Raw genomic sequence first — 21,101 nt, forward strand, 5'->3', positions numbered from 1 at the left:
GTTATCGGTGTTTACGTCACTCTAAGCTGAAAATGCATCACTGTACTGTGTCATGCATTGTTTGTCGCATTCTGATAGTGCGTGTTTACGGCCTCTCGCCGCTCGCGGCATGGCTTACTTTTGTGCACGCTACCGCCGCTTACAATTAAAAAAAAAGAGAGAGAGGAATCGTCTCATTAGCGAAACAATGGCAAGAGACTGCTATTTGTTGTTACTTACACTGCTGCTTTCTTTGATAATGATCAACAAGAACCAAATAATAGACTGCGTATGATACAACATGTTCTGAACGAGAGTTAGGCGAAAATTTTTCTCCGCTTGAAAATCTTTGCGCCCGCTTCTTTAGTACATCAAATTCTGCACAGAAATTAGAGTCATCTTAGATTTAAAAATCTAGTCAGTTGCCGTGCTTCATTTCTGACTGTATCACTATTAGGCATAAGAATAATACGAATATAAACATGACACGATACGTATATTCTTCCGCGTTTGCTGTTGTCTCACTCAAGTTTCGTAGTTTATTAGGCAGACAGGATTTAAATTAGATAGCAGCAAACACGAAAGAATACATGGCACAATGTTTATATTTGTATTATTCTTATGGTGAAGAGAATACTGCATGTGATTCACATTTCATCAGGTTCCTATTAGCAACCATCTATTCTCACAGGTAGGAAAAAATTCAGAACGTAGAGTTGGCCATATTGACAAACATCCCAAACAGTCTTGCCAGTCGGATTTTAGTACTACATTTAAATTGTGCTACATTCGAAGATGAAAAATACGGAATTTGTATTTGCTTCGTTGGATAATGTATGAAAATGCAGTGGTCGAAACTCGGGGCGGAGAAAAAAAGCTCGTCTTTCACCTTCTTTCTTTCTTTCTTTCCTTTCCTCTTTTTTTTTTTAACAGACGCAGAGGTTTTGGCACCCGTATTTATCTTTGTGCCTACAAGGCATGCCTGTGTAGCGCTACATATATTCGACGGCAGAAATTGGTTGTGGCGGCACCTACCAACATTTTTCTGAACTTCCGCTTGCTTTGCACTCGATTCTAAGCCGCAGGCGGTTTTTTGGATTACAAAAACCGGAAAAAAAGTGCGTCTTAGATTCGAGTAAATACGGTATTTTGTTTGATCCAGCACACTGACAAAATAGACGTAATTAGATTGAGAAACCACGCCAGTCTTGGGTACCATTTGTATTAACAGCTTTTTCAGTATTAGACGACGACCTTTCGATTTTTCATGTAGCAAAACGTTTGACAAACTTTGATGAGGTAATAGTTCTTTCGCAGAAAGGAAAGCACGCCATGTAAAACTGTAGCAGAATTAGAGAGAAAAATCGCTATGACCTAAGGCTTGAAGAAATGTGTACTGTCTTGCCTGTCTCTTGTCTTTACTGGTTTTAGATATCATATATTTAGTTTTGTCACACACAAGAGCAAGTTATTGGCTAATAGGCAATAAAGAGTCTAGATTTTCTGAAGAGTTCTTGTTCTCTCAGTTACAAATAATTCCATCCATTATTAATTGCAATTTTTTTAAAAAATTTTATTTTTAAGAGGGGCAGGATGTCAAACCAGCGGACTGGGAGCAGGAGAAGCACTACAGTACATTTTACAGGGTGTCTACGACCCGGGAAATCCGGGAAAAACCCAGGAATTTTTCGGAATTCCGGGAATTTTTCATTGTTTTAGCTTTCAGTTAAATTTTTGCAATTTTGACTGCAGAATTGATTCTCTACCAAAGAATGTTATTGTATGCTGCTACTGGAGAATGATACTGCAGCAAGAAAATATAAACGAGAGGGAAAAAAATAAAACTTCAGTGGCAAAGGAAGTGTGCAATTTACAACAACAAAACACCGTGCACGCACAAGCGTCTGCAAATAGCAAAAATATGTCAAAGGCCATAGGGCGCAGACTGTAATTCTTCGTAACAATAAACTGCTTGCTATGAGCATGACGTCACAACTGTTCACATTAGGTTTGTTTGACCAATTGCCAGCGGTCTGTTGCGCATGCGCATTTGACTCGCGTATAAGCAGTACCTTCTCTCGCTTCCCGCTACTTGAAGTTTGGCTGTTAGCTGTATCGATAGTAGCAGCAAGCAGCCAGATGCAAACGAGAAAAAATTTTCTCCCGCGCCCTAGCTGCCAGATTCACTCTTGCACTGTGTTGTAGTGGGGAGGGGTTTAACCTCCACGTGACCCGTGTTTACGTTAAGTGATTTCGCTGCTTCTCTTCGTGTACAGCTCCCACATCAATTGAAAACAATACGGATATCAGGTGAATTAAAATACATTCACATAATTACGGAGGGCAAAAATATATTATTAATTTCAGTTTTCTGATTTTATTTTATTTCCAAGTTTGTAGCAGTCAAACATTAATCGCCTTGCAGAACAGTGAAGTTAATTTTGCAAGTTTGCTAAAGAAATTTGGCTTTATTAATCTTTCCGCTGAGGCAGTCATTTTATTTGAAACGAAGTGTTTCATTCTACAGTATTGCCTAGTTCCAACTGTTCGCTGAATTTCAAGTGCACGTTATCATCTTCTGCCATACATGGCATTATGCCATAATAATGAACCAAAAATGAGATCGCAGAGTACTGGTACTCCAAGAAAATTTACATCCCAAAAACCACACTGAAAAGCTTAATATCAGATGGGACCTACTTCATTGTGAATCTGGAAAAAGCCAATTTGCACTCAAGCCGAATTATGCATTTTAGTATAGTTTACGAAATTCCGATGCTCTTTGGAGTACCCTCTGATGACCTGTTTCTTTTATGGTGTAATGTAAGCTCTGTTAGTGCTTTATACACACGAACATGCGGGCTTCCTCACCAATACATTTGCACACGCACAATAATGTCTGTTTTTCTGGCGCTCTCTGGCAACTGGTAAATCAAGCCTATTTCTAACAGTCTCTGGATAGTATTGCGAACGGTGGTTAGAAAAGCGTTACTTTCAAAGTAAATTTCTGAATTATGTTACGTGTGAGAAAGTGGGATGGATATCTAAATTACAGAGCGTTCGTAACTGAACAGTTTGAGGACCAGCCACTTACAAGAATTTCGAGCCGAGACATTTATGTCAGAATTTTAAATTTACTGGCACATTTATGTGATTTATCTTAAAGTGTAACACACCTGCTGTCATCAGCTGGCGACATCTCGTGGCTTGAGATATGACTCGCTTACAAAAGGACATCACAACCTCTGTTTTAACGCTCCGGAAACTAACGCGCTGTGTTTGGTGCAATTCGAATTTATACTTTCGTAATACGAAATTTCTTTCTTTCTTTCTTTTCTTCTTCTTTTTTTTTCCCCGGGAAGTTCTGCGCAATTGTAGGAAACGTTAACCATTCAAAGAATTGATAAGTTTTACAGTTCTGAGGGAAAATCTACGGAAAACCTACTGTCACTTAGCACTTAGCACAGAAAAAGTGTATTTTCGCCTGGGAAAAAGCATATTTTTTAAACGGAATATCCAGGAGAAATCCGGGAATTTTTTTTTCCTTGTCCCCGTATACACCCTGTTTTAATTTCCTCTGCCATGAAATAGTTTGATGGCATCCATTACAAAATACACATGTTTGAGTTCCACAGAGTGAAATACAGTAACGTGCGGTATAAGAATGTTGTTTGAAGAGGCGTGGCACTGCACGTCGGCACACTCAATCTCCAGGTGACGCGTGTTTACATTTAGTGATTCTTCTGTTACCTCTGTTTATTGCTCTCACATCAAATGAAAACAAGATGGATTTATGTGACTGGGAACTATCAAGTGAATTACGATACATTCACATAATTACGGAAGACTAAAATATGTTACTAATTTCAGATTTTATTTCCACCTTTCTGACAGTCAAGCATTAATCGCCTTGCAGGACAATTAAGTTGTTTTTGTAGGTTAGCTAAGGAAATTTGGCTTTTATTAAGCTTTCCTGCTGAGGCAGTAAATTTATTTGAAACGAAGTGTTTAATTGCTCGCTATTGGTTAGTTTCAACTGTTCGCTGCATTTAAAAAGCACGTTTTCATCTTCAAGCACGAATGGCATTATGCCATAATAAAGAACTATATATAAGATAATACAGTACTGGTACTCTAAGAAAATTTACGTCCCGAAAACCACTCCGGAAAGCTTAATATCAGGTCAACGGCTGGATTGGGAATCTGGACATACGAATGTACGCTTTAAGGCGAACTGTGCATTTTACTATGGTTCACGAAATTCCGACGCTCTTGGAGTATTCTCTGATGTCTTGTTTCTTACAAGATGTAAGAAAGATCTTTTAATATTTTACACGTACAAACATACAGGCGTCCTACGTCACTGTAGCTGCGCAAGCGCGGTGACGCCTCTTATATGGCGCTCTCTGGCAACTGCTGAGATGAATCTATTTCTAACAGGTCACGGGAAAATATTGCTAATTGTGGTTCGAAAACCATTATTTTCAAAGTAAATTTCCTTTTACGTAAGATGAACTATTAGATAGAATGTACGATGACTTCCTTAAATCGCAGAACGTTAACATGCGCTAAACGGATCAACATTATATGTGAAAGTTTATCTTCTCTTGTAGCTTACAATCTTAGAGACAAATATTATATGCGAAATCTGTGCTTTTCTTGTAGCAACCCTATGTGTATTAACTTAAACTATTAACTTTTCCTGTTGGTGGAATTCGAAGTTATACTTTCGTAATACAAAAATATGCAGCGTACATGTTGCTGCACATCAAAGATCTTTCCAAAACGTGTTTTTTCCCCCTGAGTTTCGTTGTCTAAAGTGCCGAAAAATTCTACTTTGCTGTATAAAACCATATTTATTCAAAGGAATGATAAGTTTTACAGTTTCGACGGAAAGTATATTGTCACTTATTACGGAAGAAGTGTATTTTCACCCGGGAGAAAATACATTTTTAACCGGGAGATCCGGGAAAAATCCGGGAATTTTTTTTCCGTGTCTGCTTATACACCCTGACTCAACAACTAAAATAGGCAGAAGCATCCAAAGTGTTCTTTTAAAGACGTGAGGTTTGTTTATTTTGTGGGATATCGGGCTGTGTGGGAATCTGGACAAATTATTGGGTGTTACTGCACCGAGGCAGATGCATAGTTTGTGCTGCGTAACTAATTGTGCTATCTCCACCGTGCTGTATCACAGCTGTTTCAGAGATTTAAGTACTGACGCCAAACTTCGATGAGCACACTACTCATAATAGCATAGCTTGCACCTCCAGAACAAAGACCTTCTTGTCGGGCACATTCGGCTATCAGTATGTGACATTTTAGTTTACTGTATTGCAATTGCTGACAGGAAGGCATCCTTAATTTAGCTGAGCATTTACCTTTTGATGTTACCATTCCTTTTCTAGTAATTAGCTCTTTTCTAATTAGGAATGACGTGTGTTTGATTGTGTGGCATCAGACATTGGAACAAAAACAGTCGTGCAATAGTTGCTCAATGAAATTTTTTACCACTGCGTGCTTCATTACACGACTATGCATGCAAATTTCCATTGGTTGGTTAGAGAAAGAAATAGTGTCTGAGCTGTTAATTGTTGCATCACTTTGAGCTGACTTTGAGGGACCTAAGCATAAGATCACGTTATCATAATATGAAAATAGTTAACTGGCCAGGGCTTTGATTACCTATCATCATACCCTGAAATTAGGGACATCTTACCTGAAATACTTCCCACCCCTCTGGAATTGATGCTCTGTCACCCTTCAACCTCCACAACATCCTAATCCACCCTTATGCCACTCCCAGTTCCTAGTCTTTACCACAAGGATCATGTCCCTTTGGAAGACCCAGGTGCAAGATCGGTCCAATCCACCCACCCCAGCACTTCCTATTCCAGCCCTGTCACAGATTTATCCTGCCCCATCAGGGGCCAGGCCACCTGTGAAAGCAGCCATGTCATTAACCAGCCCTGCTGCACACTTGATTTCAACCACTACTTCAGTATCTGAGCCATCTGGATCCTTCCCTTCACCAGCAGCTTTTCTGAACTGTGCAGATAGGTGTTTTCGTTGCAACTCATTCTCTGCTCCTGTAATTATCACGGCTTCAACCTGTGGTAACCTATTGTCCCCACACCCTCCACTCAACAGTGTCCACCCCCTGTTCTTCATCTCCTCCGCATTCTCGTCTCCCACCCAGTTTATTTGCTGCCTTCTGCCAAAGTACCCGCCCATCTTTGTCTGCTCCTCTCCTTTTTCACTCCTTTTTTGCCCATTTCCCTGCCTAACAACCTCCTGATGCTGCACTTGTTGGCATTCTAGTCCCTGCATACTCCACCGAAAAGTATTCTTCTCTCTCCGTACCCGTACACTAGTATCCCTCTCCCTTCCCCACCGCTCCAGATTGCTGCTTGTATCCCATGTGATAGTTGCATTCCGGCCCAAGATGCTGGAGATGGCGGGTGGAAGTCATGCGGTGTGGTGGTCATGCGTGCATGCGGTGTGGTGGTCATGCGTGCATGCGGTGTGCGTGCTTGTGTGTATAAATGGTGTGTGTCCCTCTTCTTCTGATGAAGGTTGTGGCCGAAAGCTTTAAGTATTTGTCTTTTTAATTGTGCCCGTGTGCAGCATAATGTGTCTTCTTTACAGTAAGTAGCAATCTCTTTTTCCTACGTTGTTGATATTCCTACCTGGAGTTTCCACTGTTTGATTTTAATGGGCTGAACATAATTTTAAAAACCTGCCTTGGTATTTGAAAAAAAAACTTACATTTTGTTGCACGTGAAAACAAACATATTTTTTCACTGAATTTTCATTTTAATCATCACAATGCCTATGCTCTTTTATAGATATTTTGGCACATTACTTTTTGAGGGCAACTTCATGTCTTAGTTCTCAGCTAGATGATATTTTAAGCGTAAGATGATCCTTGACAGTTCACAGCACTGTTGCCAGCTTTCAGCTGTGAAGTGCTAATGGCTGCAGGCACAAATAGTAGCCATCTACAGAGCTGTGACAACACAGGTGTTTACAAAATCACATTATGTTTTTGGCTGAGGTAGGCCCACGAAGCTGCCAGGCCCAGCCCAATGCAACTGTCAAGGATCAGTTTACACTAACTCAACTCTAGATATTTATGTTTCTTTACAATGTTTTCAATGTGGGAAGATGTCATTCGAAGGAAACAAATTTGGAGTGTCTCATACTTTGTGAATAAAAAACATGTAACATGCTATACCAATAATAATGAAATAATTGTTCAAAAAATTCACATGGCACACTGGAGATAGTTTTGTTCACAGCTTAACTTTTGGTAATGGCTGCTGCCCAAGTTTATCTCACATTCTAATTACACTAAGAGCAAAAGTAATCAAGTTTTCAGTTGCTGTGGTGAACACTCCATCAAAAATGGTACGTAAATTTGCAAACTGCTCTACCGGTTAGAATTATGACTCGTGGAGATAGCTTGCACCACAACAATGCCGAATGCTTATTAGGAAATACCAGCCAGCAACTGTTAGGGGACGTTCAATATCCATATCACCGTTCTAATACTGGCTTTTCCTTATATTCAGAAACAGAGCCACAATTAATCCATTTGATGACATACAGCTAAGTAACATTGACTGATTTTTTCCCATCTATTCTATTATTAATATAATTGTCTGAGACTCTATAAAGTCTGCTCACTTGTGCAAAAGCAATTTTTCACCATGACTTTAAATACAGGCAACATAACGACGATTCTGCTAGACTACGACAATTGAAAGTGGCAGGACCACACAGCGTCCTGTGTCACACAATACTTCCCCTAACTTACATCACAGCTATTTAATCTCAGCCATTTTTCTCTATTTAAATACATAATTCTTTATACAAAATTGCTTAGTTCTTTGTCTTACAGTTAACCAAATTCTCAGTTTCTTTACACTTCAATAATTTTTACTTATAACACCAAAAAGATTACTTTATACTACTTCATGTCTTTGACACTAGGTGACAGCACTCTTCAGTACAGCTTGTAGCATGTGATTTCACGCTGCTTTGTTTCATACTATTGCCGCTAGGTCGTGTATGCTTACATGTAACTCACTGTAACTTTGGCACTCTCCTTTAGACACACCATCCGCATTAGATACGCATTGCCAAATAGAAAACACAAACTGTTTTTTGTGGAAACACTGACAATATCTATACTTGTATCATCACAACCTTCAGCTTGAGGTTATGATTGCACAAGTGTGATACACCTTTTCAAATTTTGTACACCTTCCTAAGTTTTGTGTGTGTGTGTGTGTGTGTGTGTGTGTGTGTGTGTGTGTGAGAGAGAGAGAGAGAGAGAGAGAGAGTTCAAAATGCTTTATAGTGAGAGTCTAATCGCTGCTTACTGTGAATCTCACTCCCTTTTAGCTTAATATTTTTCATTAACCTAATTTTAGATTCGTTTGCAGGCTTCTCCTTTCCTGTGTTTCTTGTGAATGTATAAATGCTATTTTTATTGAGCACCAGTCTCATACTCTTTCCTTGTGCCACAGGCTGTCCTCTTCTGCAGACCTTTCCTCCTGCATCAGCATTATCTCTTGGAGCTGTATTTTTTTCTGACGGCTGGCGGAAAACACTGTGCACTTGTTCAAGTTGCAAGGTACAGTACCCACCAAATGAGCTTCAACATTTAGATTATGTTTGATTCTGTGTTATTAGCTATTGTGAGACTTAAATTTACTGTATGATAAGATTGTATAATAATATTTCTACAGAAGTTACTTATAAATCCAGCTTCAGTGACTTAGTAAAGTAGCTTATGAAATACATTGTGGAAGGTATTCCATTGTATCTGATATTAGAGTTTCTTGCAATTTGTATGTGGAGCATGGGAAGAATGCGTAGTTAAATGCCTCTAAGCATGCTGTAATATTAGCTTAGGTGTCCTTACAGGAGTGATAAAAAGAGGCTGTAGTTTATTTCCAGATTCCTCACATATACTGCTTCCACAAGGTAGTTGGTGTTTATCCTCAGTCTTCTGACAATTCAGGTTTTTCAGCACCTCCGTGTCACTCTGTTGTGAGTCAAATAAAAGTGACCAATTGTGCTCCCTTTCTTTGTATTCGTTAGATTTCTTCTGTTCACCCTATTTAATATGGGTTCCTCAATATTCTGGCATGGGTCACAAGAGTGTTCTGTAGTCAGTCTCCTTTGTAGACTGACTATTTTCCTAGTATCCAACCAGCGAACTGAAGTCTGCCATTCACTTTACCTGTGATGGAACCATGTGTTCATTCCATTTCGTATCCAAGTTGTTACATCTAGTTATTTGTGTAAGTACATTAAAAACAAAGATTCCATGACTTACCAAACGGGAAAACGCTGGTAGATAGGCACAATTAAAAAAACACACAAACACACATACAAAATTTCAAGCTTTCGCAACCCCTGGTTGCTTCGTCAGGAAAGAAGGACGGAGAGGGAAAGATGAAAGGATGTGGGTTTTAAGGGAGAGGGTAAGGAGTCATTTCAATCCCGGGAGCGGAAAGACTTACCTTAGGGAGAAAAAAGGTAAGTCTTTCCACTCCCGGGATTGGAATGACCCCTTACCCTCTCTCTTAAAACCCATATCCTTTCATCTTTCCCTCTCCATCATTCTTTCCTGACGAAGCAACCAGGGGTTGCGAAAGCTCGAAATTTTGTGTGTGTGTTTGTGTTTTTTTTTTATTGTGCCTATCTACCAACGTTTTCCCGTTTGGTAAGTCATGGAATCTTTGTTTTTAATATATTTTTCCCATGTGGAATGTTTCTTTCTATTTATTTATATCATTTATTTGTGTAAGTAGATTGATTTCAGTTGTAACTCATTGATGTCACTTCATTTTTACATTTTTTGAGGCAACCACAATTATACATTTTTGAACATTTAAAACAGTTTGCCAATCTATGCATCATTTCAAAATGTTGTCAAGATCTGACTGAATATTTTCGCAAGGTCTCCCCCCTCCTTCCATAATACTTCATTGTAGATACTGCATCATCTGCAAAAATGCTGCTGTTACTGTTAACACTAATGTTGTTTTATCCATCTTGGATCTTGTGAACATCATGGTCATTAATAGTAGTTGGTGAACGATTTAACCAGCCACAAGGTATTTTTAAAATGTTTTATTTTAGTACCATAGCCAGTTTTGGGCTACCAGTTACCCGTTACATAAATGTTTTGATAAACAGCATTGTGTCTGTTCTTGCAATAAGTTGCAATGTATGTCCATTTGTTTTGTTGTGTACCATGTGGTTTTTGAGGTTGATGTGTATGTTGTTGAATTTACACAATATGTGTGCTGTTTTCAGTTGAACAATTTATACGTCAACATGGAAAACAGCACACACATTGTGCAATTCAGCAACATATACGTCGACCTGGAAAACCATATCAATGGTAGGCAATGAAAATCTTCATGTGCCTGTGAAAACCTTTTAATTCCAATAACCAGTAATTCCTTTAACAAAGAGAGATTTGAAAATGCATGGGTTACTCTAATATGTCAATAACTAGGCTTCTACTATATAGTTACACATGTAGCAACTTTATCTGTATCACTTCTGTATGAATTATTTTTAAGAAACAGATTTTGCATCTCCTTTAAAATTTAACAAAATGTAGATAGAGCTTTTCATTGCCTACCATTGATATGGACCACATCAAAACAAATTACTATCTACTGCAACTTACTGCAGGTGCAGACAATACGCTATTGATCAAAACATCCATGTAATTGAAAATGTTAGCCATTTGAAGATAGGAATTGTAACCCAAAACCATTATTGCACTGAAATAAAACATTGTAAAAAGTATTTTTGGCCGGTTGCATCATTCACCAACTATTAATATTGTCAGGCAAGTCATGAATACACGTGGACAGTAAGGGTCCCAATACTCTCTTCTGTTAAACACCTAAAATCATGTCTACATCTGTTGAAGTCATGTCTACATCTGTTGAAGTCATGTCTACATCTGTTGAAGTCTTCCATCCAAGATGACACGCTGTATCCTTCAAATTTTTTCGATTCTCCATATTATTTTGCTTGCGTTAATAATCTTTTGTGAAGTATCGGGTTAAAAATTTTTCAGTCTAGAAATAATGCATTTGCCTGATTGCATTGATGCTTGACTTTTACAATGCCATATCAGAAAATTGTGAGTTCAGTTTCGCGTGACCAATAATTTCAGAATCCTTGTTGGATGACATGAAGTGGTTGTTCAGTTAAAGATACCTCATTACATTTGAGCTAGAGGATGTCAGAGATCTTGAATGGTAGTTTGATGGGTAATTTCTGTTGCTGGTCTTGTAAAATGATGTGATCTACAGAGTTTCTTTGAATCACAGAGTACAGTTTTTAGGAGGCCTGAGGGATTCTGAATAAGAGGAGGACTAACTCAGGTGCAGATTCTGTATGGTATCTGAAGAAAATGCCATAGTGCCCCTGGGACCTAGTTCAGTTTGTCGTTTCAGCTGTCTCTCATTCCATTGACCCTAATATCTATATCCATCTTTGCAGTGGAGCAAGAATTACAATGCAGTGGTGTTCCTCTCTCTACTTCCAAGTTTTAGTGACATACTGTGAATAGTTGCATATAGTATGTGGGACATGTATTGCAGATGACTGTAGTGATATTATCTTTACCTGTCTTTTTGTGGGTACAAGACTGATTAGGAAATTAATTCTTTGGAATATTATTATAGTATGAGATAAACTCTGAGTTAATCAATAAGGCAGCAGATTTGTCGTTTGCCGTATTTAAAATGAACATTGAATTCTCTCCTCATGTAACTGACATTCCTGAGAAGATCTAATACACGACACGCTATGTCTCTAAAATTCATCTTAAATCTCATTAAAGACTATCACTGTTTTAAATTGTGATATTTTATGAACTGGAATGCAATAAGAAAGTGGTACAAGATTTATATTTTTATTACTGCAAAGCATACAAATATCTTTTCATTAAGACAATGGTAATATACCAGACACTAAGGATGAGTGGGGTTTATGAAATAGCCATAATTAGTTTTATATTTTTCTTTAGTGTCTAGCACATCATGTCAGTATTGGCAGGGATTCATATTCCACACCTTAGATTTCTGCTAGATAACATTTATCGAATGCTTGGTGACCTATATTTCTAAACGTATGCTACAGTTCATTTACATCTACGTGATTACTCTGCTATTCACAATAAAGTGCCTGGCTGTGTCTACTGTTCCACTCTCGAACGGCGTGTAGGAAGAATGAGCACTTAAATTTTTCTGTGTGAGCCCTGATCTCTCTCATTTTATTGTGATGATCATTGCTCCCTATGTGGGTAGGTGCCAACAGAATGTTTTTGCAATCAGAAGAGAAAACTGGTGATTGAAATTTCATGAGAAGATCCCATCGCAGTGAAAAAAGCCTTTGTTTTAATGACTGCCACTCCAATTCATGTATCATGTCTGTGGCACTATCTCCCCTATTTCACAATGGTACAGAATGAGCCGTCCTTTGAAATTTCATCCATCAGTCCCACGTGATGCAGATCCCACACCGCACAGCAATACTCCAGAAAAGGACAGACAAGTGTGGTGCAAGCAGTCTCTTTAGTAGACCTGTTGCACCTTGTAAGAGTTCTGCCAGTGAATCACAGTCTTTAGTTTCCACTACTCACAATATTATCTGTGTGATCATACCAGGTTAGGTTATTTGTAATTGTAATCGCTAAGTTTTTAGCTGAATTTACAGCCTTCAGAATTGTGTGACTTATCGTTTAATCGAAATTTATCAGATTTCTTTTAGTACTCGTCTGAGTAACTTCACACTTTTCTTTATTCAGGGTTAGTTGCCACTTTTTGCACGATAAATCATTTTGCAATTCATTTTGTCATCTGATGACTTTACAAGACGGTAAATGATAGTAGCCGTCTTAAGATTGTTTGCAGATGATGCTAAGATTGTATCCTGTGTCGTTAATTTAGATCAGGAACAATAGAGGGCCTATAACACTTCCTTGGGGAACACCGGATATTATTTCTTTTAGACTCAATGACTTTCCATCTATTACTACAAACTGTGACCTTTCTGACAGGACATCACGAGTCCAGTCACACACTGAGGCGATATTCCATAGGGCCGCAGTTTGATTAGGAGACACTAGGGAGAAATGCGGTCAAAAGCTTTCTGGAAATCTAAAAATATGGAATCAATTTGACGTCCCCTGTCGATGGCACTCGTTACTTCACGAGTATAAAGAGCTAGTTGTGTTTCACAAGAACAATGTTATCTGAATCCGTGCTATCTGTCAGTAAATCATTTTCTTCGAATAACGTTTGAACACAGTATATGTTCCAAAACAATACTGCAAATCAACGTTAGTGATAGGGGCCTGTAATTCAGTGGATTAGTCCTATTTCCCTTTTTGGGTATTGGTGTGACTTGAACAATTTTCCAGTCTTAGGAACGGAACTTTCTGTGAGTGAGCAGTTGTATATAATTGCTAAATATGGAGCTATTATATCAGCATACTGTGAAAGGAACCTGACTGGTATACAATCTGGACCGGAGGCCTTGCCTTTATTAAGTGATTTAAGCTGCTGTGCTACACCGAGGATATCTACTTCTGTGTTTCTCATCTCGGCAGTTGTTCCTGATTGGAATTCAGGAATATTTACGTAGTCTTCTTTCTTGAAGGAGTTTCAGAAAACAATGTTTAATAACTCTGCTTTAGTGGCACTGTCGTCAGTGACTTCACAGTTGTTACCACTGAATGAAGGTATTGACTGCATCTTGCCACTGATGTGCTTTATGTATGACCAGAATCTCTTTGGGTTTTTTGCCAGATTCCGAGACAGTGTTTCATTGTGGAAATTATTAAAAGCAGTGGACTCATGGCTGTTGATTTGTTCAAAATAATTTTCTGAGAAAGCATTCAGTTCAATTTCGGATGACGTTTTGTCAGCCGCTGGCTTTAAACGTAAAAATTTTTCCAGCATATCGAGGGTAGATTGAATTGTACGAGTGTTGTTATTGTTATTGTTGTAGTTGTTGTTGTTGTGGTCTTCAGTCCTGAGACTGGTTTGATGCAGCTCTCCATGCTAATCTATCCTGTGCAAGCTCCTTCATCTCCCAGTACCTACTGCAACCTACATCCTTCTGAATCTGCTTAGTGTGTTCATCTCTTGGTCTCCCTCTATGATTTTTATGCTCCACACTGCCCTCCAATGCTAAATTTGTGATCCCTTGATGCCTCAGGACATGTCCTACCAACCGATCCCTTCTTCTAGTCAAGTTGTGGCACAAACTTCTCTTCTCCCGAATCCTATTCAATGCCTCCTCATTAGTTACGTGATCGACCCACCTAATCTTCAACATTCTTATGTTGCTCCACATTTCAAAAACTTCTATTCTCTTCTTGTCCAAACTATTTATTGTCCATGTTTCACTTCCATACATGGCTACACTCCATACAAATACTTTCAGAAACGACTTCCTGACACTTAGATCTATACTCGATGTTAACAAGTTTCTCATCTTCAGAAACGCTTTCCTTGCCATTGCCAGTCTACATTTTATATCCTCTCTACTTCGACCATCGTCAGTTATTTTGCTCCCCAAATAGCAAAACTCCTTTACTACTTTAAGTGTCTCATTCCCTAATCTAATTCCCTCAGCATCACCTGACTTAATTTGACTACATTCCATTATCCTCGTTTTGCTTTTGTTGATGTTCATCTTATATCCTCCTTTCAAGACACTGTCCATTCCGTTCAACAGCTCTTCCAAGTCCTTTGCTGTCTCTGACAGAATTACAATGTCATCGGCGAACCACAAAGTTTTTATTTCTTCTCCCTGGATTTTAATACCTACTCCAAACTTTTCTTTTGTATCCTTTACTGCTTGCTCAATATACAGATTCTGGGAGATGCTACAACCCTGCCTCACTCCCTTCCCAACCACTGCTTCCCTTTCATGCCCCTCGACTCTTGTAACTGCCATCTGGTTTCTGTACAAATTGTAAATAGCCTTTCGCTCCCTGTATTTTACCCCTGCCACCTTTAGAATTTGAAAGAGAGTATTCCAGTCAACATTGTCAAAAGCTTTCTCTAAGTCTACAAATGCTAGAATCGTAGGTTTGCCTTTCCTTAATCTTCCTTCTAAGATAAGTCGTAGGGTCAGTATTGCCTCACGTGTTCCAACATTTCTACGGAATCCAAACTGATCTTCCCCGAGGTCGGCTCCTACCAGTTTTTCCATTCATCTGTAAATAATTCGTGATAGTATTTTGCAGCTGTGACTTACTAAACTGATAGTTCAGTAATTTTCACATCTGTCAACACCTGCTTTCTTTGAGATTGGAATTATTATATTCTTTTTTACGTCTGAGGGTATTTCGCCTGTCTCATACATCTTGCTCACCAGATGGTAGAGTTTTGTCAGGACTGGTTCTCCCAAGGCCATCAGTAGTTCTAATGGAATGTTGTCGACTCCCGTGGCCTTGTTTCGACTCAGGTCTTTCAGTGCTCTGTCAAACTCTTCACGCAGTATCGTATCTCCCATTTCATCTTCTTCTACATCCTCTTCCATTTCCATAATATTGTCCTCAAGTATATCACCCTTGTATAGACCCTCTATATACTCCTTCCACCTTTCTGCTTTCCCCTCTTTGCTTAGAACTGGGTTTCCATCTGAGCTCTTGATATTCATACAAGTGGCTCTCCTTTCTCCAAAGGTCTCTTTAATTTTCCTGTAGGCTGTATCTATCTTACCCCTAATGAGATAAGGCTCTACATCCTTACATTTGTCCTCTAGCCATCCCTGCTTAGCCATTTTGCACTTCCTGTCTATCTTATTTTTGTGACGTTTGTATTCCTTTTTGCCTGCTTCATTTACTGCATTTTTATATTTTCTCCTTTCATCAATTAAATTCAATATTTCTTCTGTTACCCAAGGATTTCTACTAGCCCTTGTCTTTTTACCTACTTGATCCTCTGCTGCCTTCACTACTTCATCCCTCAGAGCTACCCATTCGTCTTCTACTGTATTTCTTTCCCCCATTCCTGTCAATTGTTCCCTTATGCTCTCCCTGAAACTCTGTACAACCTCTGGTTTAGTCAGTTTATCCAGGTCCCATCTCCTAAAATTCCCACCTTTTTGCAGTTTCTTCAGTTTTAATCTACAGTTCATAACCAATAGATTGTGGTCAGAGTCCACATCTGCCCCTGGAAATGTCCCACAATTTAAAACCTGGTTCCTAAATCTCTGTCTTACCATTACATAATCTATCTGATACCTTTTAGTATCTCCAGGATTCTTCCATGTATACAACCTTCTTTTATGATTCTTGAACCAAGTGTTAGCTATGATTAAGTTATGCTCTGTGCAAAATTCTACCAGATGGCTTCTTCTTACATTTCTTAGCCCCAATCCATATTCACCTACTATGTTTCCTTCTCTCCCTTTTCCTACTGTCGAATTCCAGTCACCCATGACTATTAAATTTTCGTCTCCCTTCACTACCTGAATGGGGGACTAATTTACCCAAGAGGACGCCATCATCATTTAACCATACAGTAAAGCTGCATGCCCTCGGGAAAAATTATGGCTGTAGTTTCCCCTTGCTTTCAGCCGTTCGCAGTACCACAACAGCAAGGCCGTTTTGGTTAGTGTTACAAGGCCATATCAGTCAATCATCCAGACTGTTGCCCCTGCAACTACTGAAAAGTAGTTGTACGAGTATGGTACCTATTTGAAATGAGACTCAAGTTTTCTTTGAACTGTTCAGCAACTATATCTTCTGAGTCAGGGGTCGGTAAAATGATCCAAGTAATAGTTTAGTCTGATTGTATAGTATAACCTCTACCCATATTATTTCGTATGAACTATCTGCTTCAATTTCACATGTAAACTACTTCTGACAGCGATAAATACTCCACCACCGACTGTGTTTAATCTATTCTTTCTGAACACTGTTAGGTCGTTTAGAAAAATTTCAGCTTAACTTATTTCCAGCTTTAGCCAGCTTTCCATACCTATAACTATATGAGTTTCAGTGCTTTCTGTTAGGGCTTGGAGCTCTGGCTCTTTCCCAACACAACTACGACAATTTACAACTACAATACCGATCGTTGCTACAACTACCTTACTGTGTTTTACCTGCCCCCTTTCTGTGGTTTCCCGAGGCCATCTAATCTTAAAAACCACCTAGTCCCTTCCACACAGCTTCAGCTACCCGTGTAGCTGCTTCCTGTGTGTAGTGGGCTCCTGACCGATGAAGTGGAAACCGGAAACCCACCACCCGATGGCGCAAGTCAAGGAATCTGCAGCCTACACGGTCACAGAACCGCCTGAGCCTCTCGATTCACACCCTCCACTCGGCTCTGCACCAAAGAACCCCAGTTGGCTCTGCCGACGATGCTGCAGGTAGTGAGCTCCGCCTTAATCCCGCAAGCAGGACTGGCAGTTTTTACCATTTCCACTAACTGCCCGAAACCAGAGAGGATCTCCTCCAATCCAAAGCGACACACTTCATTGGTACCGACATGGGCCACCACCTGCAGTTGGCTGCACCCTGTAGTCTTCATGGCATCCAGAAGCACCCTTTCCACATCTGGAATGTTGTGTTCGTTGATCGGAAATCTCTTCAGGCCGATTCCCCCTCCATTAAGGCTTCTGTGGTTTTGGGCAGTGCTTGAACTTCCCTGTGGTTGGCACCAACATTGTTTAATGTGGTGTTGACTCAGACTTCATCTACACTGCTATGTTCAAGGATTCCTCAAAAGGTATTCGGCGTCCTTGTGTTTGTTTTGTATACCACTGTGATGTCGTACACCTGAAGTCTCAATGTCCCATCTTGACAGTCAACATGATGGATCCTTCAGGTTAGTCAGGCAGCATAATGCTGGTTTCTCCCAACAGTGAATGGATTGCCAAATAAATAAAGTCAGAACTTGTTGGTGTCCCAAATAATTGCAAAGCACATTTTCTCAGTAGAGTGTAGTTTATCTCAGCCTTGGAGAGTGCCCTGGAAGCATAAGCTATCACCTTTCCAGCACCTTACTGAATTTGATTTTGCACTAGCACTGCATCCAACCCATAACCGATAGTGTCATTATGACTGTCTGTTTTGGCATTCTCGTCATATAATGCTAGGACTGGAGGAGTTGTTAACACCTTCTTAAGGACAAGTAAAGATATTTCTTTGTGCTTGGTCCAGAAAAATTTGGTGTCTCCCTGCAGTAATTCTTAAGGCTACGGGCATCAGTACAGAAGTCTTGTACACATCACCAGTAACGTGAGCACATTCTGAAAAAACTTGTCACGTCGTGAACGTGTGAAGGAGTTGGAAAATCTAAGACTGCTCCTATTATCTGTGGATTGGTACTAACTACATATTTATTTCTGGGTGATGAAGAAGCATTTTGTTGGATTAAGGTGGAGGCCTATGGTCTGAACATAGTTCAGTGTGGTTTTTGGGAGGCTTAGATTTTCTTCAAGTGTCTTAAAAAAAAACACAATGTCATCCAGATAGTAGACATACTGTCCATATAAGGTATCAAAAGCCAGTTGCGCATAGTATGCTCGAAGGTGGCTGGAGCATTACACAATCTAAATGGCATAATTTTGAAACAGAGACCGTCAGTTGTTACGAAGGAAGTAGTTTCCTGGTGAGCCTCGTCATCCTTAATTTGCCAATAGCCTTTCAGCATGTCCGTAGTTGAGAAATACTTTGCTCTTTCAGGCAGTCAGAGGTGTCACAATAAAAACTGCACTGTCTGCAGGAGAAGCAGAGCATGATTGTTAGTCAGTGACAGTAAGCTGTTCTTATGCATGCACATTTAGGGGTGAGCTATGGCTGCTCATAAAAATTAGTGATCACAAGTTCTCTTTGACTGCCTGCAGTGATTGTGATCGTCATTAGTATGTAGTTTCCTTTTATAAGCCTTTGTAACTTTTTGGAACCAACAGTAGCTTTGCAGTTTAACTGAATCTTGATTGGCAACTGGTGCTCATGCCATTGATGACAGCAGAATTATATTGTCATCAGTGACAAATGAATGTCCAGAGTACTCTGTTCTGTGCTAGTTGAAACAGCTTCGTCGAGCTGAAGCTCTGATCTTCCATTGCCTATGACTGCTTGTGGTGCCTGCGAATAACGTTATGGCTACATTCTGACAAGTTCAAAAGCTTGGATTCTGTCATTGATAGTTATTCTTGTAATATATGCTCCTGTCGGTAATGAAAATCCTCCTCACGCAACAGTTACCCAGATGCTCAGAAATCGCACCAATGGCCAACCTGTAAGAACACTCGTGTCCTATGATAAGAAAGTGATTGTACTGAAGGTCGCAAATATTCCTCATTGATGGAAGAATTGAACAATTGTCTGTATCTGAATTGGTCAATGCTAAGTTGTTACTACAGAGCTGCAGCATAAGACCGAGTCAGCCACGTGTATTCTTTTTTGATGCATTAAACTTGCTGGGTTCGTGCTTGGCTACCACGGGGCCTCAGCCTTTGCAGCTCTTTCTCCCTTTCTATCCTCTTGCTATTCTTTTTCCCCCTCCCTTGGGGATCATGTCTGGGTATTATTGGGAATGTTCTGCATTCTGTTGCTGACCTGTGAACAGTCTCAACTTTCCTCCCTGTGCACTCCTGAAGGCCCACCCACACGTCTGACATGTAAAAGGTGACTGGGTAATGCGTAATTCCCAGCCCCGGGTCGACAGGTTGGGTTCGCATGTACCCCATGGTACAGGCCAGGCCCAGGGAGGGGTGATTGCCTGAGTTATAACCTTCCTAGATTGCCCATTGGTCCCTCATCATATGTTCGGGAGGTGTGACCTGAGGTATAAAGGCAGGTGCGTCCCCTTTGGGGTTCTCCCAGGGCCTGCCAGGGAGGTGTCATCTTGGACAACATTCTTAACCAACTTGACCTCTTCTGCCTTAACACTGGTGCACCCATTTTCTTTTCTGACTCCTCGCACACCTGCCCAGTTTGCCCATCGTCTTGAGTGGTCCGTTCTTTCTGACGCCTACTCGAGCGACCACTTCCCATGTGCTCTCCATCTTCTGACTCCTACCCCATCCACATGCATGCCCAAATGGCAGCTTACTAAGGCTGACTGGCAGCTTTACTCCTTCTTGGCAATCTTCGCAGAACAAGATTTCCTCAGTTGTGATGACCAGGTGGACTATCTCACAAACATTATCCTTACTGCTGCAAAACGTTCCTTTTCTCACACTTCCTCTTTACCACATCGTATCCCAGTCCCTTGGTGGACTGAGGTGTGCCGCGACGCAGTTTGCATACGGGGATGTGCTCTCAGAGTTTTTAACTGCCACCCTTCGCGGGAAAACTGCATTCATTATAAACAGATGCATGCAAAGTGTCGTAGAGTTCTTCGGGATAGCAAAAGAGCTAGTTGGATTTCATTCACTAGTTCTTTTACCAGTTCCACACCTTCCTCTGTTGTGTGGGCCAACCTCAGATGGCTCTCTGGAACCAAGATCCATTCCCGGCCTGACAGTAGGTGCCACTGTCATCGTGGATCCTGTTGCTATCTCCAACACCTTGGGTCGCCCTCTTCTTACTATCACCCTGCCTTTATCCATACTTCTCCGAATCGTGAGTGCTACAATGCCGCCTTCACTATGAGGGAACTAGCTCATGCTCTCAGTTCATCCTGGTCCTGCGCCCCAGGGTCGGACGCTATCAGCATTCAGATGTTGCAGCACCTCTCTCTTGCAGGCAAGCACTTTCTGCTAAACGCGTACAACTGCATCTGGGCTGAGGACACATTTCCTGGATGCTGGCATGAAGCCCATACCTAAGCCCGCTAAGGACAAAACCCTTCCTCCCAGCTATCGCCCCATCTCTCTTACCAGCTGGGTTTGCAAGGTGATGGGACGTATGATTCCTACCCGGCTGGTGTGGTGGATCGAATCTCGCCATTTACTCATGAATGCACAGTGTGGATTTAGATCGGAGCATTCTGCAGTTGATCATCTCTTTACTTTGTCTACCCACGTCATGAATGGTTTTCTGCAGAAATCCCAGACTGTGGCAGTCTGACGCGTATGACCTCAGTTGCTTTTTTGCACCATAA

The 21,101-nt window shown here is 40.4% G+C and overlaps 1 protein-coding gene across 1 annotated transcript in view; it reads left to right on the forward strand.

Moving 5' to 3' along the window:
* The window catches only part of LOC126091993 (putative E3 ubiquitin-protein ligase UBR7), a 72,465-nt gene that overhangs the window by 44,297 nt on the left and 7,067 nt on the right, over positions 1-21,101 (forward strand). Inside the window, exon 6 of the mRNA XM_049907364.1 lies at positions 8,514-8,620. Within this exon, the coding sequence (XP_049763321.1) occupies positions 8,514-8,620 (107 nt within the window). The remainder of the gene's footprint in view (positions 1-8,513; positions 8,621-21,101) is intronic.

Source organism: Schistocerca cancellata, chromosome 7, assembly GCF_023864275.1.
Source record: "Schistocerca cancellata isolate TAMUIC-IGC-003103 chromosome 7, iqSchCanc2.1, whole genome shotgun sequence".
NCBI lineage: Eukaryota > Metazoa > Arthropoda > Insecta > Orthoptera > Acrididae > Schistocerca > Schistocerca cancellata.